Raw genomic sequence first — 22,321 nt, forward strand, 5'->3', positions numbered from 1 at the left:
GCTTGCGTGCTTGCTTGCTGGTTGTCCACCGTGCCCGATGATGACCATCTTCTTCTATTTGTGGGTCCTTTGAGGACTCAGATAGCAGAAGATACCTGCGCAGCAGAGATGGTTTTTAAAGTGGCATGGGGGGTGCGCTTCTCCCAACGCCACATGACTTGATTGTAGAGGAGATAGTTCCGATGGCAAGGGGGATCCCTAGACGACCGGCACCTCCACACAACTGCAGGGGGCTGCCGGAAATCCAGTTTTTCGGAGACCGCCTCGAAGCGTGCCGCCACAGCTTGCTTTTCTGTTGGGGTAAGCTCCCTTAGCCTTATGTCTTCCAGACTCACCCACAAGGCAGCGGGGCAGTGGTTGATAGGTGCCAGGGCGTGTCCACCAGGGTGGGCCTACACACCATATCTCTGGGGCCCAATGCTGCTCCGAGATCCCCTGCCAAGTTAGCCTGGGGCCGCAAGACCCCAGTTACCACGTGTGGCCACGGGGAGGCCTGGCAGGAGTCTTGGTGAAGGAGAGGCTATGTACTGGCAAGGGAAGGCTTACACGCTAGGATGCTTCCCTATTCGCCACAAAGGCTAGCCAGCGGCAGCAAGCTAAGGGCAGGAAGGACACAAGCGGGTTGGAAGAACACATGCACCTTCCCTCCAACTACACACTGCTGCACTAGACGCATCACAACACCCTGTGTGTATGTACACACACACACACACACACACACATCCACACACACACACACACACACACACACACACACACACACACACACACACACACACACACCCACACACATACACCCACACACACACACACACACACCCATATACATATACATACATACAAATATCTACTACTACTACTTTCGGCTGCTCCCCTTAGGGGGCGCCACAGCGGATCATCTGTTTCCATCTCTTCCTGTCCTGTCCATCTTCCTCTGTCACACCAGCCACCTGCATGTCCTCTCTTACCACATCCATAAACCTCCTCTTCTTCTACTCTTCCCTGGCAGCTCCATATTCCCTCTAATGTACTCGTTCCTAATCCTGTCCTTCTTCATCACTCCCAATGAAAATCTTATCATCTTCATCTCTGCCACCTCCAGCTCCTCCTCCTGTCTTTTCATCAGTGCCACTGTCTCCAAACCATACAACATAGCTGGTCTCACTACCATCTTGTAAACCTTCCCTTTAACTCTTGCTGGTACCCTTCTGTCACAAATCACTCCTGACACTCTTCTCCACCCACTCCACCCTGCCTGCACTCTCTTCTTCACCTCTCTCCTGCACTCCCCGTTACTTTGGACAGTTGACCCTAAGTATTTAAACTCATACGCCTTCGTCACCTCTACTCCTTGCATCCTCACCATTCCGCTGTCCTTCCTCTCATTCACGCATAGGTATTCCATCTTGCTCCTACTGACTTTCATTCTTCTCTCCAGTGCATACCTCCACCTCTCCAAGCTCTCCTCCACCTGCACCCTACTCTCACTACAGATCACAATGTCATCCGCGAACATCATAGTCCATGGAGACTGCTGCCTGATCTCGTCCATCAACCTGTCCATCACCATTGCAAACAAGAAAGGGCTCAGAGCTGATCCTTGATGTAATCCCACCTCCACCTTGAACCCATCTGTCATTCCAACCGCACACCTCACCACTGTCACACCGCCCTCATACATATCCTGCACCACTCCTACATCTCTGCAACTCCTGACTTCCTCATACAATACCACACCTCCTCTCTCGGCACCCTGTGGTATACTTTCTCTAAATCTACAAAGACACAATGTAACTCCTTCTGACCTTCTCTATACTTCTCCATCAACATCCTCAAAGCAAACATCACATCTGTGGTGCTCTTTCATGGCATGAAACCATACTGCTGCTGCTGATCATCACCTCTCCTCCTCTTAACCTAGCTTCTATTACTCTTTCCCATATCTTCATGCTGTGGCTGGTCAACTTTATACCTCTGTAGTTGTTACAGTTCTGCACATCGCCCTTGTTCTTGAAAATTGGTACCAGTATGCTTCTTCTCCACTCCTCAGGCATCCTCAGGTATCTCACATGCAAATATACACATGTAAAATAGATAATAAATAAAACAGAAAATAGAATAGAAAAATTAAGAAAGTAGGGGGAGGGATAAGGGGAGAGGAACATCAGGGATAGATGTGTTAGGGTACAATACAATAGGGTACAGGTACAATAACTCTGTACCTGTTAAGGTACTGACAGATCTACCACTGAAGATGGCCTCCTTTTACACGAGCTTCAGAACTTGTCTTCCATTAGTGGTGTGTGTGACTGTGTAAACTTCCGTTAGTAGTGTGTGTGACTGCGTAAAGGAGAGACTGTCAGATGTCTGTGCTGAGTCTGATGGGGGATCCCAGTTTCAGTCTCTCGTCCAGATCTCATCACGTCTTGTTTCTCTTCTCTCCTAGTTCAGAGACGATGAAGAACCTCTCATCTCTGAGTATGAGCTCAAAGGAAATACTGTGATCATTACGATGGACTCTGTAAGTACAACATCAAACAATGCATTTCAGTAGTACTGCCGTAGTAGGGTTCGGTAGTACTGCCGCAGTAGTGTTCAGTAGTACTGCCGTAGTAGTGTTCAGTAGTACTGCAGGTACAGGCTGTTGTGTGCTTGTTGTGTGCGTGAGGATAAAATGCTGTAGAAACTGTGTCACTTGGATGTGTTTCATATTCAGTTTGTACTTGTATTGGGCGGCAGTAGCTCAGAAGGTTGAGCACGTCGTCTGGTAACTGGAGGGTTGCTGGTTTGATCCCTGACTCCTCTTTGCAAAGATGTCGAGGTGTCCCTGAGCAAGACACCTAACTCCTAACTGCCTCCAATGAGCTGGTTGTTGCCTTGTATGGTTGAGACCACCACTGGTGTGTGTGTGTGTGTGTGTGTGTGTGTGTGTGTGTGTGTGTGTGTGTGTGTGTGTGTGTGTGTGTGTGTGTGTGTGTGTGCCCTGTAATAGACTGGTGCCCGGTCCACAGTGTGTCTTGATCATCTGCCCAATGCATGCTGGGATAGACTGCAACCCCTGTGGTTTTATTTGTTCCATAAAAGTAGGATTCCCTTTGCTCTGCTGCCACAGTCAAACAGTTCTGTAAAAGTGTCTTCTTAAAAATATAAAACTTTTAGGGCATCCAGGTAGCATGGCAGTCTATTCCATTGCCTACCAACACGGGGATCGCTGGTTCAAATCCCCACCGTTACCTCCGAACTGGTCGGGCATCCTTACAGACACAATTGGCCAATTGTCCTGGTCGCTGCACTAGCGCCTCCTCTGGTCGGTCGGGCCACCTGTTCACGGGGGCGGGGGAACTGGGGGGAATAGCGTGATCCCCCTGGTGAAACTCCTCACTGTCAGGTGAAAAGAAGTGGCTGGTGACTCCACATTATCGGAGGAGACATGTGGTAGTAGAAAAAGGGGTGAAATTCCAAAAAGATGCATATAAAACTTTTGGTAACACTTTAGTATGGGGAACGTAGTCACCATTAATTAGGTGCTTATTAGCATGCAAATTAGCAACATATTGGCTCTTAATTGGTCATTATTACGTACTCATTAATGCCTTATTCTGCATGGCCTTATTATACAACCAGTAAGCCATTAACTATGAGTTTTCCCTCTATAACCTCAGAAGTATTGCTTATTAGTAGTACCATCTCAATATGCTTTGGTTAGTATGGACTTTATAAGGTGGTAGTACCACAAGAAGAGTTATTCTCCCTTACTAACACTTAATGAATATGGTCTGTTCTTACATAACAACACACAAAACTACAAGTGTTCATAGTGTTAAATTACTGTAAATTAAGTTTTTGTTACTTAGAATATGTTCCCCATACTAAAGTGACATCTTGATCATTACTAATTCACTAGTAATTAAGTTTTTTTATGTTCCCCATACTAAAGTGTTACCAAACTTTTTTAATGTACAGAAACGTGGACCATGTGCAGGGGAAGATGCCACACAAAGTGGTTTCTTGTGAATCTGAGAATGTGTCTCATTCAACAACAAGCCCACAGTTTACAATCAAACTGTTTGTGTTATCCATCCATCCATTTATCCATCTATTAGATTCAGGTAGTTGGAGTCTATCCTACTATGCATTAGGCAGAAGACAGAGAGACAATCCTGGACAAATTACCAGTCCATTAAAGGACACACACACACACACACACACACACACACACACACACACACACACACACACACACACACACACACACACACACACACACACACACACACACACACACTCTTCTTATTCTTCTTTGGGTTTTCCGTCATGTCCGATGATAACGCCTACTTTTGTTTGTTACGAGTCCTTTGGTGGCCTTTGGTGTGCTGGAGGCATTTTATGTGAAAGGCCTCAAGTTGTTTCAGGTGGTAGCTGTAAAGCAGTGGTGCCCAACCCTGCTCCTGGAGAGCTACCCTCCTGCTGGTTTTCTCTCCAACCCTGATTTAACACATCTGATTCAATTAATCAAGGTCTTGGTCAGTAGGTAATTAGTAGAATCAGGTGTGTTAGATTAGGGTTGGAGTGAAAAACGGCAGGATGGTAGCTCTCCAGGAGTAGGGTTGAACACCACTGCTGTAAAGCGTCCATGTCTCACTTCCATACAGAAGTGTGAATAGGCACACTGTCTGATAGATCGATATCTTTGTATTGAGGTGCAGGTTGTTGTTGGTAAAGACCCACTACCTGAGGCATCCAAAGAAATAAAGGCCAGTTGGATCTTGGTCTGGATGTTCCGATCAATGTTGCAGTCACCAGAGAGGATGCTACCGAAGTGTCGTACAAGGGCAAGAGGGGAGCCTGAGATGTAAAAGTTGGGAAGTTCTGGTGGGGGATCAGATGACCATTGGCAGAGGATTTCTGTTTTGAGGGTGTTAACAGACAACCCCATTCAACTGTATACCCTCACAGCAGCTGTAGGGGTGGCTTGCAATGCTGCTGGAGTATGTGCCACAAGAGCACAGTCGTCAGCATACTGTAGCTCGAGTATGCACACTAACCTGAGCTTTGCAGTGGCTTGGAACCTTCTATTGTCAAAGAGGTTGCTATCCACACGAAAATCAATAGTCACGCCCCACTCTCTGCCTCTATGTCCTTTTATAGGAGAGTTGTCACGCAGGGGAGAAATATGCTAAAAAGCACTGGTGTGAGCACACAGCCTTATCTCAAACCTGTCCATACACCAAATGCCTAAGACTCAGTTCCACTCACTATAACCTTAGCGGTCATCCTTTCGTGAAACTGACACAAGATTTTGACAAATTTTGTGGGGCAACCATAGTGCAGGCAGACTTCTCAAAGGAGGCCATGGTCTACTGCCCTAAACTCCAATAAGTAGCCGGCAGGCCAAGTCCAGCCCACGAGAGCCAAATGTCTGGCCCGTGTCAATCCATTGACACTAATGCTCCTGTCATAACATGTGAAATAAAGTGTGTTATACTCTACTTTATTTTGACCTCACCCTACACTGTACACTTCACCTATGCCGTAGAGTGCATGTACATAGATGTAAGACATACACTGCACTCTCTACGATAACCTGACTAGACAGAGCCACTCACCAGCTAAGTCACAGATAATCAATAACTCTCCTAAACCAAGAACACGGCCTGCGCGAAAAAGCGGAAAGTCGACCAGAAAATCCGTCAGTTCAAATCTGACTGGACTGGTCAGTTGTGTTTTATTATACCGGACCACGCCAATGCCAAACCGACATGCCTGATATGCATGCAGATCATAGCTGTCTGCACAGCAGATGATCTCAAGCGGCACTTCGACACTATGCATGCTGCCAGTTTTAATGCCACCTACCCTACAAAATCACATCACCAAAGACAAAAAATAACAAATATGATAATGTGGTGGACACGTATTGGGGACAGAATTCAACCCAGGAACTAAGGGTTAAGTCATGGTTGCCCTGGCAGGTTAACGCAGGGTTAAGTTATGGTTGTCCAGCCAGTTTTCTGATTATTCTTGCCACCTCCGCTCAGTCGAGCTGTGGTTTGGTTGCTCTCTGATTTACCGTGGATTAAAGAAAGTTGCCTACACGGCTAAAGTGTGAACCTACGGTCTTCTCCGTTCCTTCGGCTCTACACTGGTGACCCCGACGTCGGTTTTCGGATAAGTTTTCTGAAACCACACACATTATGGCTACGAACGCCGTTGCAATTAAACTGCCGGAGTTTTGGGAGTCTTCCGCGGCTACATGGTTCGCGCAGGCTGAGGCACAGTTCGCGCTCAGAGACATAACAGCAGACGAGACCAGGTACTACTACGTAGTGGCAGCGCTGGGGTGCGCTACGGCTTCCAGGATAAGCGGTTTCATAACCAACCCACCGGCCGATGGTAAATACACCGCACTTAAACATCTCCTCCTTGAAACTTTTGAACTGTCAACAACGGAGAGAGCACGTCGCCTCTTCGCAATTCAGGGCTTGGGAGATGGCAAACCATCGGAGCTAATGAGCAGGATGTTAAACCTACTGGGTCATGAAAAGCCATGTTTCCTGTTTATGGAGCTGTTTCTGCGCAACATGCCGCCCCACGTCCAGACTGCGCTCGCTAACTCCACCATCACTGATCCCCGTGAGCTGGCAAAGGAGGCTGACCGATTCTTCGTCGCTACGCAACGTTCCTCCCATGCCGGGGTGCTGGCTCCTACCTTCACTGGCCCCCCGCCGACATCGCGGGCGTGGCCCGACGGTGGCGCCACAGCATCAGACCGCTACAAGCCCTCTGGACTCTGTATGTACCACGCTCGATTTGGTGCGAAAGCTAAACGGTGCCGTTCCCCCTGCAACTACAGGCCGACGGGAAACGAGAGGGCCAACACTCAGTAGTGGCCATGAGTGTTGGCGATACGAGCAGGCTACTCTTCATCCTCGACACCATCTCCGGTCGGCGATTTCTTTGTGACACGGGCGCACAGAGAAGCGTGCTCCCTGCTACTGACGTCGACATCATGGGCGGGGAGCGGGGCCCCCAGTTGGCGACGGCTGACGGCAGCCCTATCCACACCTACGGCGTGCGGTCTGTAGAACTGTGTTTTGGTGGACAACGTTTCACGTGGGAGTTCGTCATGGCCAATGTAACGCTTCCCCTCCTCGGAGCTGATTTTTTGTGCGCTTACGGTTTGCTAGTGGACATTCAGAACAGCCGTCTGGTCGATGCCTTAACCTTCTCCTCCTTCGCATGTACGCGGAGGGAAGCGGCCTATGCAGGTCTAGCCAACTCTCTCTCAGAGGCAGACAAGTTCACCCGCCTCCTCGCTGAGTTCCCTGACCTCACCCAGCCTACCTTCTCTGCACCCACCGCTAAGCATGGGGTGGAGCATCACATTGCTACGAAGGGGCCCCCGGTCTACGCCAGAGCCAGGCGTCTCGACCCCGCCAAACTCGCCATTGCCAAGTCTGAGTTCGAGCACCTGGAACGCATGGGGATCATCCGCCGCTCTGACAGCCCGTGGGCGTCCCCACTCCACATCGTCGCTAAGCCTGATGGAGGTTGGCGCCCATGCGGGGACTACCGCCGACTAAATGACGCCACCACGCCCGACCGCTATCCTGTCCCGCATATCCAGGACTTTTCTGCAAACCTGTCTGGCAAATGCGTCTTCTCAAAAGTCGACCTGGTCCGTGGTTATCATCAAGTTCCCGTGCACCCCTCAGACATCCCCAAGACAGCGGTGACTACCCCATTCGGCCTATTTGAATTCCTACGAATGCCATTTGGACTCAAAAACGCGGCCCAGTCCTTTCAGCGGCTGATGGATTCAGTGCTCCGTGGCCTTCCTTTCCTCTTCGTCTATTTGGACGACATACTCATCGCCAGCGCCTCCGAGGAAGAACACCTGTCCCATCTTCATGCCCTCTTCACACGCCTCAGCCAGCATGGGCTGATCGTCAACCCGGCGAAGTGCCGGTTCGGGCTGACAGCCATTGATTTCCTCGGGCATCGCATCACTGGGGACGGGGCAGTCCCCCTGCCCTCAAAGGTGGAAGCGGTGGCGGCCTTTCCGCGCCCCCAAACAGCTCGTGCGCTCAGGGAGTTCATCGGGATGGTGACATTCTACCACCGCTTCATTCCCCGAGCCGCCTTTATCATCCGGCCACTGTACGAGGCGCTGAAAGGCATGTCCCCCAACCAGGCGGTCGACTGGACAGCAGAGCGGGACCGTGCGTTCACCGAGACTAAAGCTGCGCTCTCCCAGGCTACCCTGCTAGCGCATCCTTCACCTACAGCGCCTATTTCCATAACCACGGATGCATCGGACTATGCTGTTGGTGCGGTTCACGAACAGTGGGTGGGGGGGGCTTGGCAGCCTTTGGCCTTTTTCAGTCGCCAGCTTACACCCCGAGAGCGCAAGTATAGTACTTTTGACAGGGAACTCCTCGGTCTCTGGCTCGCCGTCCGGCATTTCCGTTTCCTGCTAGAGGGCCGCGAGTTTACTGCGTACGTGGACCACAAGCCCCTCACGTTTGCCATGTCCAAGACGGCCGAGCCATGGTCCGCTCGCCAGCAGCGACAACTCTCCTACATTTCGGAATTCACTACCGACATCCAGCACGTCGCTGGTAAGTCTAACCAGGTAGCTGACTGCCTCTCTAGGGCAGTGATTGGAGCGGTCCACCTAGGCCTGGACTATGCACAGATGGCTGCTGACCAGGCCACGGACCCGAGCATCCTCCGTCTCCGGGCCTCCGACACGGGGCTCCGCCTGCAGGACGTTCCTTTCAGCGACACAGGTGTCACCCTCCTGTGTGACGTCTCCACAGGACAGCCCAGGCCCATCGTCCCGCACAGCTGGAGACGCCCCGTATTTGAAGCTGTGCACGGCCTCTCTCATCCAGGCGGTAAGCCATCCGTGCGCCTGACTTCTGCTAAGTTTGTGTGGGAGGGACTTAAGAGAGACGTGAAAGCGTGGGCCGACTCGTGTGTTGCCTGTCAGCGGGCTAAGATACACCGCCACATTAAGGCGCCCCTGGAACGCTTCGCAATGCCGGAGAGACGATTTGACCATGTCCACGTCGACCTGGTTGGTCCCCTACCCCCCTCCCATGGGTTCACCTACCTCTTCACTGTGGTGGACAGGACTACGCGCTGGCCTGAAGCTGTTCCCCTGGCATCCACGACGTCTGCTGATGTGGCCCGGGCTTTTATTGGGTCGTGGGTCTCACGTTTCGGTACGCCTTCCGACCTTTCATCTGACCGTGGGCCACAGTTTACCTCAGAGCTATGGAGTGCTGTGGGTGAGGCTCTGGGCGTCAAGCTTCATCGCACTACCGCCTACCACCCTCAGGCGAACGGCCTATGTGAGCGCTTCCACCGGTCCATGAAGGCTGCGCTTCGGGCTACTCTCAAGGACTGCAACTGGGTCGACAAGCTCCCATGGGTCATGCTGGGCCTGCGGACCGCCCCGAAGGAAGACCTACAAGCCTCCTCTGCGGAGCTGGTGTACGGCACGCCGCTGCGAGTCCCAGGCGATTTCATGCCCAATGCAACGCGTCCCTGGTCAGCTGTGGACCAACGAGCCTCCTTGCTGGACGGGGTCAGAGCTTTCACACCCGTCCCTACCGCCCAACACGGCGCGCCGGTGTCCCAGGTGCCCCCAGGTCTGCAGTCAGCGGACTACGTGTTCATCCGTCACGACGCACACCGCCCCCCTCTGCAACCCCCTTATGACGGCCCCTTCCGCGTCCTGGAACGGGGAACTAAGCACCTGGTGGTGGATTTTGGGGGCACGGCCGAGCATGTTTCAGTGGACCGAGTTAAACCCGCACACCTGGACTTGACGCAGCCGCTGGAGTTAGCCCAACCTCCTCGTCGCGGTCGTCCCCGGGCTCCGCCTCCTCCCCCCGTGGAGGCCCGAGCTGCCTCTTCTGCTCCTCAGGCCGACCTTCACAGGCCCGCGTCAATGCCTCCCAGAGACACTCCGGCCCCTGTTATCCGGAGCCGCCGCGGACGGCCTGTTGTCCCCCCGCGCCTGCCTGACTTCGATTACTAGGGCGAATTCTGGGGGGGCTCATGTGGTGGACACGTATTGGGGACAGAATTCAACCCAGGAACTAAGGGTTAAGTCATGGTTGCCCTGGCAGGTTAACGCAGGGTTAAGTTATGGTTGTCCAGCCAGTTTTCTGATTATTCTTGCCACCTCCGCTCAGTCGAGCTGTGGTTTGGTTGCTCTCTGATTTACCGTGGATTAAAGAAAGTTGCCTACACGGCTAAAGTGTGAACCTACGGTCTTCTCCGTTCCTTCGGCTCTACAATAATGTCATACAAGCAGTCCGTTTCTACCATCTGTAAATCAACATCGGCACAAGAGAGTGCAGCAGCTGCATCACTGCATGTTTCATGCAACCTTGCTAAAGCTAAGAAGCCATTCACTGATGCTGAGCTGATTACAAGGTGTGCAACTGATATATGGTTGGGGAAGTATTAATTCATGATGAGAAAAACAAAAAAATGGTTGTGGAGCTATTAAAGCAGGTGCCATTGTCGGCTGACACGGCACCAAGAAGAGTAGAACTTTTACCGGAACAGTGTTTTTCCCATCTACTCACCGATTTGAAGAAAGCAGAAGCCATAGACTCGTCCTGTGGTCGAACCAGTATGGATCAGCTAGGATCTGTGTTCACAAGATGTTTTGATGGGAAGACATTTTGGGAAGAGCTGCTTTGTTTGCTTCCTCTGCCTGGGCGCACAACTGGGGAAATCCTCTTTAATGAATTAAAACAGTTCTTTGAGAAGAATGGCTTGGATGTGAGCAAAACCATGTCCGTTGTGACCGACGGGGCTCCGTCAGTGGTGGGACAACAAAAGGGCTTGGTAAGCAGGCTTGCTGCTGTTAACCCAGAGCTCTTAGCATTCCCTTGCATTATTCACAGATCAGTGTTGTGCACTAGTCTTGGACTATATCTTATGCATGAGGCATGATCTGAACGAGATTGGAGACTGCAAGGTGGTGACAGGGGAAAACGTAGCTAGGCAGCATGAGATGGTGGTCTGTAGCAGGGATCCCCAACCACCGGGCCACCGACCGGCATTGGGCTGTACAATGCTAGAGAGCTTTTAATTTGAAACGGATACCCCCCCCCTTTTCTCCCCAATTGTACTTGGCCAGTTTGGGAGGTGGCGAGTATTGGGCCAGATGTCTTACTTGCCAAAAGGAATGTGAAGCGGAATGTGTGCGGTGGCCTCTCGCTTCAGCATATGGCCGATCCTAGACAGATGTGTCGGCAGCAGCGCCTTCTCGTGGTACCTCCTGTTTTCACAAAGTCTGCTGGGGGCGACCGAGTTCCCGGCGATATAACCGGGTCGGTCGATTGGACTCGTTAGCCTTGGTTGGCAGCCAGTCTAGGAGAAGGACAACTCTGATTTCAGACCCGGGTAGATGAAGCTCGATAGCCTTGTCAGGCAGTTCATCTAGGAGAAAGAAAACTCTGATTTAAACCTCCGCTGCCTTGCGGGTATACTTGTCTACGGGAAAGGCTTGGGGAAGAAACCCTGAGGGAAAATCTGCATCCGTCTCCATTGCCAGGGGTCTCGCTTAGTCTTGCCACTGGTAGTAGGTGGTCTCGGACGAGAGAGTCGGGTTGATGATGCGCAACTCTTCCTCACTTTAATCATTGTGCAAGTCATCAGTCAGCCATCACAGGATGACTAGATGGTCTTCGTCGGTGCGACGGACGAATAACGAACTTGGCCAGTTACTCTTCACATCCGGCTTCCCACTCGCAGACACGGCCAATTGTGTCTGTAGAGACGCCCGACCAGGCCGGAGGTAACACGGGGATTCGAACCGCCGACCCCTGTGTTGGTAGGTAACAGAATAGACCGCTACGCTACCCGGGCGCCTGAAACGGATATTTGAAGTATGTACAATGTTGTAATTTTATCACTCATTTACGTGGCATTCGGCAGACCAATGGTAACTAACTTCATAACTCAGAGATGCACTCAGTCCACTGCTTCTAGCAGCTAGTTAGCCACCATGAGTACCGGTAAGAAACAGATGTCGCTTGAGAGTTTCTCTGGAAGAAGTAGGGGAGATAAAAGCGCTAATGACGATGATAACGCAGCGACAACAGAGGCCGAGACAGCAAAAAGAATAAAGAAAGAAAGCCCACGTACCTAAATAAATTTCTACGTACTGTTACCGGTTATTTTTTTGCCCGGTGCGGGATTCGATACGGGGTGTACTGCACCACAAGGCGACATCACCAACCGCTCGGCTGAAGGGTCAGACTCGTTAGCTAGGGACTAACGTGTCTTATTAGTAGTTTAAAGTACCTAAAATTCGGCTTTATTGCGACCGGTGACTCGCATGCTCAGAGCCCCCTGTGTGTGATATGTGGAGGCAAGCTGTTTAATGAGGCAGTGAAGCCCTCAAAACCGCACCTTGGGTCCGAGCACCCTGCACGTAAACACAAACCCGTGGAGTTCTTTGAGCGAAAACAACACGAGCAAGCAGGACAGAAGCGCATGCTGAGAGCCACCACCTCTACACATGCTGCTGCTCTGAGAGCGTCGTGCTTAGTGGCTAGTCGTGTTGCTAAGGCTACTTAGTGGCTACTTAGTGGCTAGTCGTGTTGCTAAGGCTACTCAGTGGCTAGTCATGTTGCTAAGGCTACTTAGTGGCTACTTAGTGGCTTGTAGTGTTGCTAAGGCTACTTAGTGGCTAGTCGTGTTGCTAAAGCTACTTAGTGGCTACTTAGTGGCTAGTCGTGTTGCTAAGGCTACTTAGTGGCTACTTAGTGGCTAGTCGTGTTGCTAAGGCTACTTAGTGGCTAGTCATGTTGCTAAGGCTACTTAGTGGCTACTTAGTGGCTAGTCGTGTTGCTAAGGCTACTTAGTGGCTACTTAGTGGCTAGTCGTGTTGCTAAGGCTACTTAGTGGCTACTTAGTGGCTAGTCGTGTTGCTAAGGCTACTTAGTGGCTACTTAGTGGCTAGTCGTGTTGCTAAGGCTACTTAGTGGCTAGTCATGTTGCTAAGGCTACTTAGTGGCTACTTAGTGGCTAGTCGTGTTGCTAAGGCTACTTAGTGGCTAGTCATGTTGCTAAGGCTACTTAGTGGCTACTTAGTGGCTTGTCGTATTGCTAAGGCTACTTAGTGGCTTGTCGTGTCGCTAAGGCTACTTAGTGGCTACTTAGTGGCTAGTCGTGTTGCTAAAGCTACTTAGTGGCTACTTAGTGGCTTGTCGTGTTGCTAAGGCTACGAAGCGTTTCAGTATCGGCGAAGAATTGCCTGCTGCCAAGGACATGTGCCGTGAACTGTTGGGGGAAGCTGCAGCTAACAAGGTGGCAAAGGTTCCTCTTTCAGCTACCAGGAGAATTGGTGAAATAGCGGAGGACATAGAAACACCGCTGTTGGAGCGGCTTAATGAGTCACCATGGTATGCTATCCAGGTCGATGGGTCTAGCGATGTCGGCAACAAGACAGTACGGCTGGTTTATGTGTGATATGTATTTCAAGACGATGTGCATGAGGATACGTTGTGTGCTCCGTCGCTGCCGACTAACACAACTGGGGCAGAACTGGTCCAGTCTCTTGAGGACTACATGTCAGGCAAACTGGACTGGTCGTTCTGTGTTGGAATATGTACGGACGGGGCCGCAGCCATGACCGGGACGGCTGTCTGGTTTCACTACCCGAGACAAAGAGGTTGCTCCCGAATGCCAGTCTACACCCAGTGTGATACACAGAGAAATGCTGGCAAGCCGAAGAATGTCACCTGATCTGAACAGCGTATTGAGTGGCGTTATCGGACTTATCAATCACATGAAAGCACGCGCCCCTAACTCACGTCTGTCTGAGCAGCTTTGCGAGGACGCGGACGCAGAGCACAGACGCCTTCTCTTACCCACTGAGGCCAGGGGGTTATCAAGGGGGACATCGCTGGCGGAAAAAAAGTCACCACTGGCAGCCAGGGGCGGATCTACAGGGTGGCAAAGGGTGGCAGCTGCCACCTCTGGGACACAGTCTTGCCACCCCTGTTGCCACCCCATTTATAAATCAGATAATGTGTTTTTAAAGTATATTTTATGTACATGCATGGTGAAGGTCAATGAGACCCGCACCAAACTCATCTCAAACAGAAGTCGCCGATTTAGAATCCCCCTCCCCCTCACAGGCGCGGATCTACAGGGTGGCAAGGGGTGGCAGCTGCCACCTCTGGGACACAGTCTTGCCACCCCTTTGCCACCCCAGGAAAAATCTCTAGATCCATTACTGCTGGCAGCACACTTCAGTGACGAGAAGTGGACAACAAAACTCGCTTCTCTGTGTGACGTCTTCAGCCTCCTCAGTGAACTCAGTTTGTCGCTTCAGGGGAGAATGACAGCTGTCTTCCATTTGGCAGATGAAGTGTCTGCATTCAACGCCAAACTGGAGCTGTGGGGACGGCGAGTGGACAGGGGCATATTGGACTACGTTCCAAACATTAGCTAGGACTTTGGGAGAGACTGAGGCTGCAGCGTCCCTCTCCCAGCTGGTGCGCCATCACCTGGCTTCGCTGTCGACAGAATCTGAGCGTTACTTCCCAACCGCAGATGACCCAAGAAGATGTAAAAGAATGGATCCGTGACTCATTTGTGAACGTGCCCGGCGAATCGTCCCTGTCGGCGCGGGGAGATCAGCTCCTCGAGCTTGCCAATGACGGTGGGCTAAGAAGTATGTTTGACGTCACATCTCTGCCGACATTCTGGATCAGAATCAAGGCTGAATATCCTGGGATGGCCACGAAAGTACTGAAAACTTTGCTTCCATTTCCAACATCATATCTCTGTGAAGCGGGGATTTCTGCAATGAATGCAACGGAAACAAAATTGCGGAATAGACTGGACATAAGAAACACCCTTCGGGCGTCGCTGTCGCCCATCACCCCTCGACTGGATCTTCTTGCTGCAGGGAAACAAGTCCAGGGCTCCCACTGATTCAGTGATACTGGTGAGTTGCAATGTTGTTATATGTATGTTATGTTAATGCGAGGAAAATATGCGCTGTGTTTAATATCCAAACGTTTCTTCAACTGTTATGATACTATTGATTTATACGCCTCCGGAATATAGGTTAGACCCTATTCTGGTCGTTATTAACCCACCTCCGCCCCTCCCCCGGTTCGCCAGAATATTGTCAATATTAAACCGGTCCGTGGTGCAAAAAAAAAGAAGAAAAAAGTTGGGGACCCCTGGTCTGCAGGATGACTTTGGAGATGAAGAGGAAGGGAGTGAAGGCAGAGCCAAGGATCAAATGGTGGAAGTTGAAGAAGGAAGACTCTTGTGTGGAGTTCAGGCAGGAGTTAAGACAGGCACTGGGTGGTAGTGAAGAATTGACTGGGCAACCACTGCAGAAATAGTGAGGGAGACAGCTAGGAAGGTACTTGGTGTGTCATCAAGATAGAGGAAGGAAGACAAGGAGACATGGTGGTGGAATGAGGAAGTACATGAAAGTATACAGAGGAAGAGGTTGGCAAAGAAGAAGTGGGATAGTCAGAGAGATGAAGAAAGTAGACAGGAGTACAAGGAGATGCAGCATAAAGTGAAGAGAGAGGTGGCAAAGGAAAAGGAAAAGGCGTATGGTGAGTTGTATGAGAGACTTGTACCGACTGGCTAGACAGAGGGACCAAGCTGGGAAGGATGTGCAGCAGGTTAGGGCGATGAAGGAGAGATGGAAATGTGCTGACAAGTGAGGAGCATGTGTTGAGAAGGTGGAAGGAGTACTTTGAGGGGCTGGTGAATGAAGAAAATGAGAGAGAGAGAAGGTTGGATGATGTGGGGAAAGTGAATCAGGAAGTTCAGTGGATTAACAAGGAGGAAGTGAGGGCAGCTATGAAGAGGATGAAGAGTGGAAAGGCAGTTGGTCCTGATGACATACCTGTGGAGGCATGGGGGTGTTTAGGAGAGATGGCGGTGGGGTTTTTAACTAGATTGTTTAACACAATCCTGGAAAGTGAGAGGATGCCTGAGGAGTGGAGAAGAAGCATACTGGTACCGATTTTCAAGAACAAGGGCGATGTGCAGAACTGTAACAACTACAGAGGTATAAAGGTGATCAGCCACAGCATGAAGATATGGGAAAGAATAATAGAAGCTAGGTTAAGAGGAGAGGTGATGATCAGCAGCAGCAGCATGGGTTCATGTCATGAAAGAGCACCACAGATGTGATGTTTGCTTTGAGAATGTTGATGGAGGAGTATAGAGAAGGTCAGGAGGAGTTACACTGTGTCTTTGTGGATTTAGAGAAAGCATACGACAAGGTGCCGAGAGAGGAGGTGTGGTATTATATGAGGAGGTCGGGAGTGGCAGAGAAGTATGTATGTTGTGTGGTAAGTATGGAGCTGCCAGGGAAGAGGAGAAGAGGAAGGCCAAAGAGGAGGTTTATGGATGTGGTGAGGGAGGACATGCAGGTGGCTGGTGTGACAGAGGAAGATGCAGAGGACAGGAAGAGATGGAAACGGATGATCCGCTGTGGCGCCCCCTAACGGAAGCAGCTGAAAGTAGTAGTAGTAGTAGTAGTGGTAGAAGATAGTTCTTTGAGAAGAAGGACTTCTATGTCAGCAAAATTGCGTCCGTTTTCATCGATGGGGCTCCGTCAATGGTGGGACAACACAAGGGCTTGGTAAGCAGGCTTGCTGCTGTTAACCTTGCACTCAGCATTTCATTGCATTATTCACAAATCATTGTTGTGCGCTAAAGTGTGTGGCGAAATGAAAGAGGTGATGGATACTATGGCGACACTGGTAAATTTCGTTTGTGAGAGTTCTAGTCTGCAACATCGCCTTTTCAGAGCATTGCTGGAGGAAATGTCAGCAGAACACAAGGATCTTTTGCTACATAATGATGTTCACTGGCTGAGCAAAGACTGGGTTGGAGAGGGTGTGTGACCTGATTGATGAGCTTGTTTCATTTTTATCCGGACTGCGGAGCCAAAAAGCCCAAGAATATCAGAAGTTTTTAAGTTGCAATAAGGTGATGGAATACGTTATTTTTTGGTGTGACTTCATGTCTCATGTAAATCACCTTAATCTGCCCTTACAAGGCAAGAATCAGACTGTTGCAGACATGTACGAAGCGGTTTATGCTTTCTGGTCAAAGCTGAACCTTTGGGAGAAACACATTCACGGGAGACAGTTGCACTCTCCACATCTGCGGGATCATTGCTAAAAGAACAAAATGCAGGAGGGCCCAGCGATGAAGGATTTCATGACGAGCCTGGCAGAAAATTTCGAGGAACGGTTTGAAAGCTCCCCTAAACTCTCAGGTGACATCCTCCTCTTCCTGAGACAGCCATTCTCCACTCTGGCTGATGGCCAGTGGACTGCAGAGACCAAAAGGTTGGTGGTACCCTCCATAGATGAGGCAACTCTTCAGTCTTGGAGATGGAAAAATCTGATTTGCTCAAAGCACAACACAAGGACATTGGGGTGTGTGACACACATGCACATCTGTTGACCATTTACAACTCCCTCTCCACCTCAAGCTGATGTGTGTTGAGCGTTCTGGTGCAAATGGCTGCCATGCATCACCCAGGTGGTGCTATACATTGGTGGTGGTTGAAGCGAGTTTCTCCCTTCACTGTGAAGCGCTTTGGGTGTCAAGATAAAGTGCTTTATACATGTGATCCATCATCATCATCATCATTTCAAGTCTCCAGTTACCCAACATTTAAGTGTTGCGACTGTGGGAAGAAACTGTAATGTGATGTGTGATGATAACCTTTCACACTGCAACCCAGAGAAAGATATCAGATAGAATAGTGGCCTGCAGCGAACTCCAAACCAAGACAGAACTGGTGCATTCCACTTCCTGCCTTCTTTTAGGTTCCGTCTGAGAACTTCCTGTGTGTTGGATTTCGTATCCAGGAGGAGTTCAAGGTGGGAGCCTCCTCAGACTCACTGTTCAGAGTCTACGAGCCTCAGGACAGAGGTAAGAGACAACGTCAGCTCTGAGCATGCCTCTGGGATTTGTAGTTTTTCTGTGGTGTTTTGTGTTGTTTTGTAGTGTGTGTGTGTGTCAACTTCTTTAAGCGGTAAATAAAGATGAGGCCCATTAAACCCGTTGTTCCTCTGGGCCTGTGGGAAACCCATCTATCTGTCCCTCTGCATCTCTCATAGGAAGTATGTGCACGAAGCAGTACTCCTACCAGGAACAGAAGCTCCAGCGCCTCTGTGTGGCTGAACATTGTCAGTGCATGACAGGTATGTGTCTCTGATTGGCTCTGATCATCTACCACTCACATTACGCTGCTGTTTTCCCTTCAGGTGGTTTTGTACCAGGTCAAAGGGCATATACCAGGTCAATAAATCACAAATGTATGAAGGCGCAAGACCGTTTAAAGCCTTAAAAGTGAGCAATAAAATGTTAAAATCAATATGAAATATAACATGGAGCCAGTATAGGGACAAGCACAGGAGTGATATGGTCATGCCTCTTTGTCCCGGTAACGAGCCGAGCAGCGGTACCAGCTGCAGATGTAGTACCAGCTGCAGACGGTGGAGGGAGCCCTCGCTGATGCCAGAATAAAGTGCATTACAATAGTCAAGCAGAGAATAGATAAAAGCATGTACAACTTTTTGCAGATTGGCAATTGATAAAAACGACCTAATTTTGGACATTAGCTTGAGCTGGACAAAGCATGACTGAACAACATGTTGGATTTGATTGTCAAAACTGAGGTTAGCATCGAATATTACCCCAAGATTCCTAGCAGCCTGCTGAAGACTACCTGACAGACCACCAAGATTAGTAGCAAAAGGGCTGAGGGAATTTTCTGGACTGAACAGGATGACCTCAGACTTATCATCATTAAATTTAAGAAAAATCTTGGACATCCAGGATGTAATATCAGAGTTGTGAGATTTGCTAGGGTGCTAGGATCTGTGGGTTTTTGTGGCATGTATAACTGAGTGTCGTCAGCATAAAAATGGTAGAGCACATCATGATTTTGAATGACCTCGCCAAGGGGCAGCATGTATGTAGAAAAGAGAAGGGGACCAAGACTGAGCCTTGAGGGATTAGTGAGTTTATTGAGGTGTGAGAAACAACAGGTGTTGTAAAACACTCAATAAACGCTCTGTCTCACCTCTGTTGTGTTCTCTCTATCTGTGTGTATGTCACGTGTGTTGTGTGACGTGTGTGGTGTGTATTTGGAACATTGTGCTCAGTGGCCTGTGCAACATACAGACACAACACAGGCATGAGCGTCACGTCCGACACACGCACCCAAGAGGCCTGCCGGCCCAACATTAAATATGGTGAGAACACACAGTCTGTGTGTGTGTGTGTGTGTGTGTGTGTGTGTGTGTGTGTGTGTGTGTGTGTGTGTGTGTGTGTGTGTGTGTAATGGCTACTTAAATTGAAGAATTGGCTGATAGATTGGTTGACTGATACAAGATAGATAGACAAACAGACAGACAGACAGACAGACAGATAGATAGATAGATAGATAGATAGATAGATAGATAGATAGATAGATAGATAGATAGATAGATAGATAGATAGATAGATAGATAGATAGATAGATAGATAGATAGATAGATAGATAGATAGATAGATAGATAGATAGATAGATAGATAGATAGATAGATAGATAGATAGATAGATAGATAGATGAACAGGTGGATGGATGGATCACTGTGCTGTGTGTCTAGTCTACAAGGTGGAGATCAAGTCTTCATCAGCTGAAGGAGACTTTGTGACCTACAGAGCCAATGTTGTGGAAATCCTGAAGAAACCAGACAAAGGTGGGACAGTTTTCATAAAGTCACTGGTATCATTATTACTAATATTATTATTATTATTATTATTACTATTATTATTACTATTATCATCATCATCATTATTATCGTTGTTATTACTGTTATTATTACCATTATTATTACTGTTATTATCATTACTATTATTACTATTATTATTACCATTATCATTATTGTCATTACTATTATCGTTATAATTATAATAATAATAATAATAATAATAATAATAATAATAATAATAAATCTGATATAGCGCTTTTCTAAGACTCAAAAGTGGCTTTACATTAAACGGGGTGAAACAAGACAACAGATCAACACAACACAACATACAAGGGTGGATGGGAAGGGGGGCAGACATACAGGGGTGGATGGGAAGGGTGGCAGACATCCAGGGGTGGAGGGGAAGGGGGGCTATGAGAGGGAGAAGCGGCAGCCACACACGACGCCAGCAGTACTCTCTCACTTAAACACACACAAAAGGGCAAGAAAAACACAAAACAACAGCACTGTGGACGTTGGTGTTGTGTAGGGGTTTACTCCCGTAGCCTAGTCCTTTCCCGAGGTAGCCACTAGGTGGCACTATTTAGCCCATAGCTGGGGGTGGGTCGTGGGCATCAGGGAATATCCACACACCGGTGGGTCTGCGTACCGCACGTCTAGGGACCAGACCTCCTCCGAGCCCCTTGTAGTTCAGCCAGGGTCCGAGGTGTACCCAGTTACCGTGTGTCACCACGGGGAGGCGCTACATAGGGCTTGCTGTTGGAGAGGCTATGTACTGGCAGGGAGAGACTTACGTGCCCTGCTCTCCTGTTGGCATTTCTGCTAGCCAGCGGTGAAGGTTGAGAGTGAGACGTGACAGACACACAACACTACACCAACACACCAGACGCTTCACAACAACCCCACTTCTTACAGAGCAATGTCACACACACAACACTACACCAACACACTAGACGCTTCACAACAACCCCACTTCTTACACAACAATGTCTCACACACAACACTACACCAACACACCAGACGCTTCACAACAACCCCACTTCCTACACAACAATGTCACACACACTATTATTACTATTATCATTATGGTTATCATTATTGTTGTTGTTGTTGTTGTTATTGTTGATGTGAGTCATGTCATGCTTGTTGTGCAGAGTTGGAGGGGTTGACTCCAAGGTCGGAGGTGGAGTTGGTGAAAAAGGCGACCTGCAACTCAGTGAACCTGCAGGTCCAGGACCAGTACCTGCTGATGGGAGCCAGTGGAACCCAGTTCACCCTGGGCACCAGAACCACGTGGGTGTCTCCGTGCCATCGTCCGTCTTTCTGTCTGTGCCTGTCATGCGTGTGTGTTACCGGGAACATTAATTATGCCGCCCAGTGATCGAATGCGAGGCTCCGAGTTGCTTTTACTGATGTTTAACAGGCTCCTTCCAACAAGCACAGCTCCAACGCCGTACAAACACCGTAGAACTGAAGCTACACACCAAACCACCAGGCTAACTGGTGCATTCTTCATTCATACTTTAGGATATATTTGACTTCGCACAATATAAACCAAAGAAAAACATGGCTAATACTGACCACGTTTGCCTGCTTGTCAACCAATGGGGGAGGGAGGGGGGGGTTAACTTAAATATTCCTTGCGAGGTGATCTTCTGCTTTCAAATGTGTGCTTAGGCTGCTCTTAAGAGGACAATCTATCTTTACTCTTAAGCACTAGTTGCCCTTTCATTCGAGCACAATCTCTTCCACGATGTGCGCTCCTTCAACGCGGTGACAACGAAAAAACTACGAAGCCGGAAGTGGAAATATAAGACAAAACCGGAACTTAATCACTTAACCGGACTTAATCACATTACAAAAGTAACGAGTGCGCCTAGTGGTCAATGACTGCAATTACATTAATAACATAGTGTGGATGCCTCTGCTCTTCTGTGCATTGACTCTATATGTGGACTGTTCTACAGTCTGTGGACCTAACTGGTTCTGTTGTTCTGCTTCAGATTCCGGTTTCCTCTAGACTCTGAGGTGCTGGTGGAGCCGTGGCCCAAACACTGCACTGACCCGGTCTGTTCAGAAGCTCTGCATCAGCTGGACGTCTTTGCTGAGGACCTGCTCTTTGGCGGCTGTACCCAGGCAGCCTGAGACCCAGACCCACCACACACAACAGAACCAAGAACAGGATGAAGTCTACACAGGGCAACGTGTGTCTCTGTAACCATGATATGAATGACTAGTACCAACTGTAAGATGAACCTAAAGCAGTAAGTTGCAAGCTAAAAGAAACAGAAAGAGGACAATAAACTGTCAATACAAACTGGGATGATGCTGGAGAACATCTGGAGAACACCCGGAGAACATCTACACGTCAGAGAATTTATCAATATTGTTGTGTTTAAATCAAATAAAATACAAAGGTGTGTGATGTTATTCTCCACTTTTCATATAGACAGACAGACACATACAGATAGAAAGACACAGACAGACACATACAGACTGACTGACAGACAGACAAAGACAAA

The 22,321-nt window shown here is 49.2% G+C and overlaps 1 protein-coding gene across 1 annotated transcript in view; it reads left to right on the forward strand.

The window, feature by feature from the left end:
- c5 (complement component 5) overlaps positions 1-22,224 on the forward strand; it is a 139,696-nt gene extending 117,472 nt beyond the window's left edge. The window contains exons 36-42 of the mRNA XM_056286324.1: positions 2,447-2,521; positions 17,865-17,970; positions 18,159-18,242; positions 19,209-19,298; positions 19,695-19,787; positions 20,954-21,092; positions 21,803-22,224. Of these exons, the coding sequence (XP_056142299.1) occupies positions 2,447-2,521; positions 17,865-17,970; positions 18,159-18,242; positions 19,209-19,298; positions 19,695-19,787; positions 20,954-21,092; positions 21,803-21,944 (729 nt within the window). The 3' untranslated portion in view covers positions 21,945-22,224. The remainder of the gene's footprint in view (positions 1-2,446; positions 2,522-17,864; positions 17,971-18,158; positions 18,243-19,208; positions 19,299-19,694; positions 19,788-20,953; positions 21,093-21,802) is intronic.
- The last annotated feature ends 97 nt before the right edge of the window (positions 22,225-22,321 follow it).

This window comes from Lampris incognitus, chromosome 1, assembly GCF_029633865.1.
Source record: "Lampris incognitus isolate fLamInc1 chromosome 1, fLamInc1.hap2, whole genome shotgun sequence".
Classification (NCBI taxonomy): Eukaryota; Metazoa; Chordata; class Actinopteri; order Lampriformes; family Lampridae; genus Lampris; species Lampris incognitus.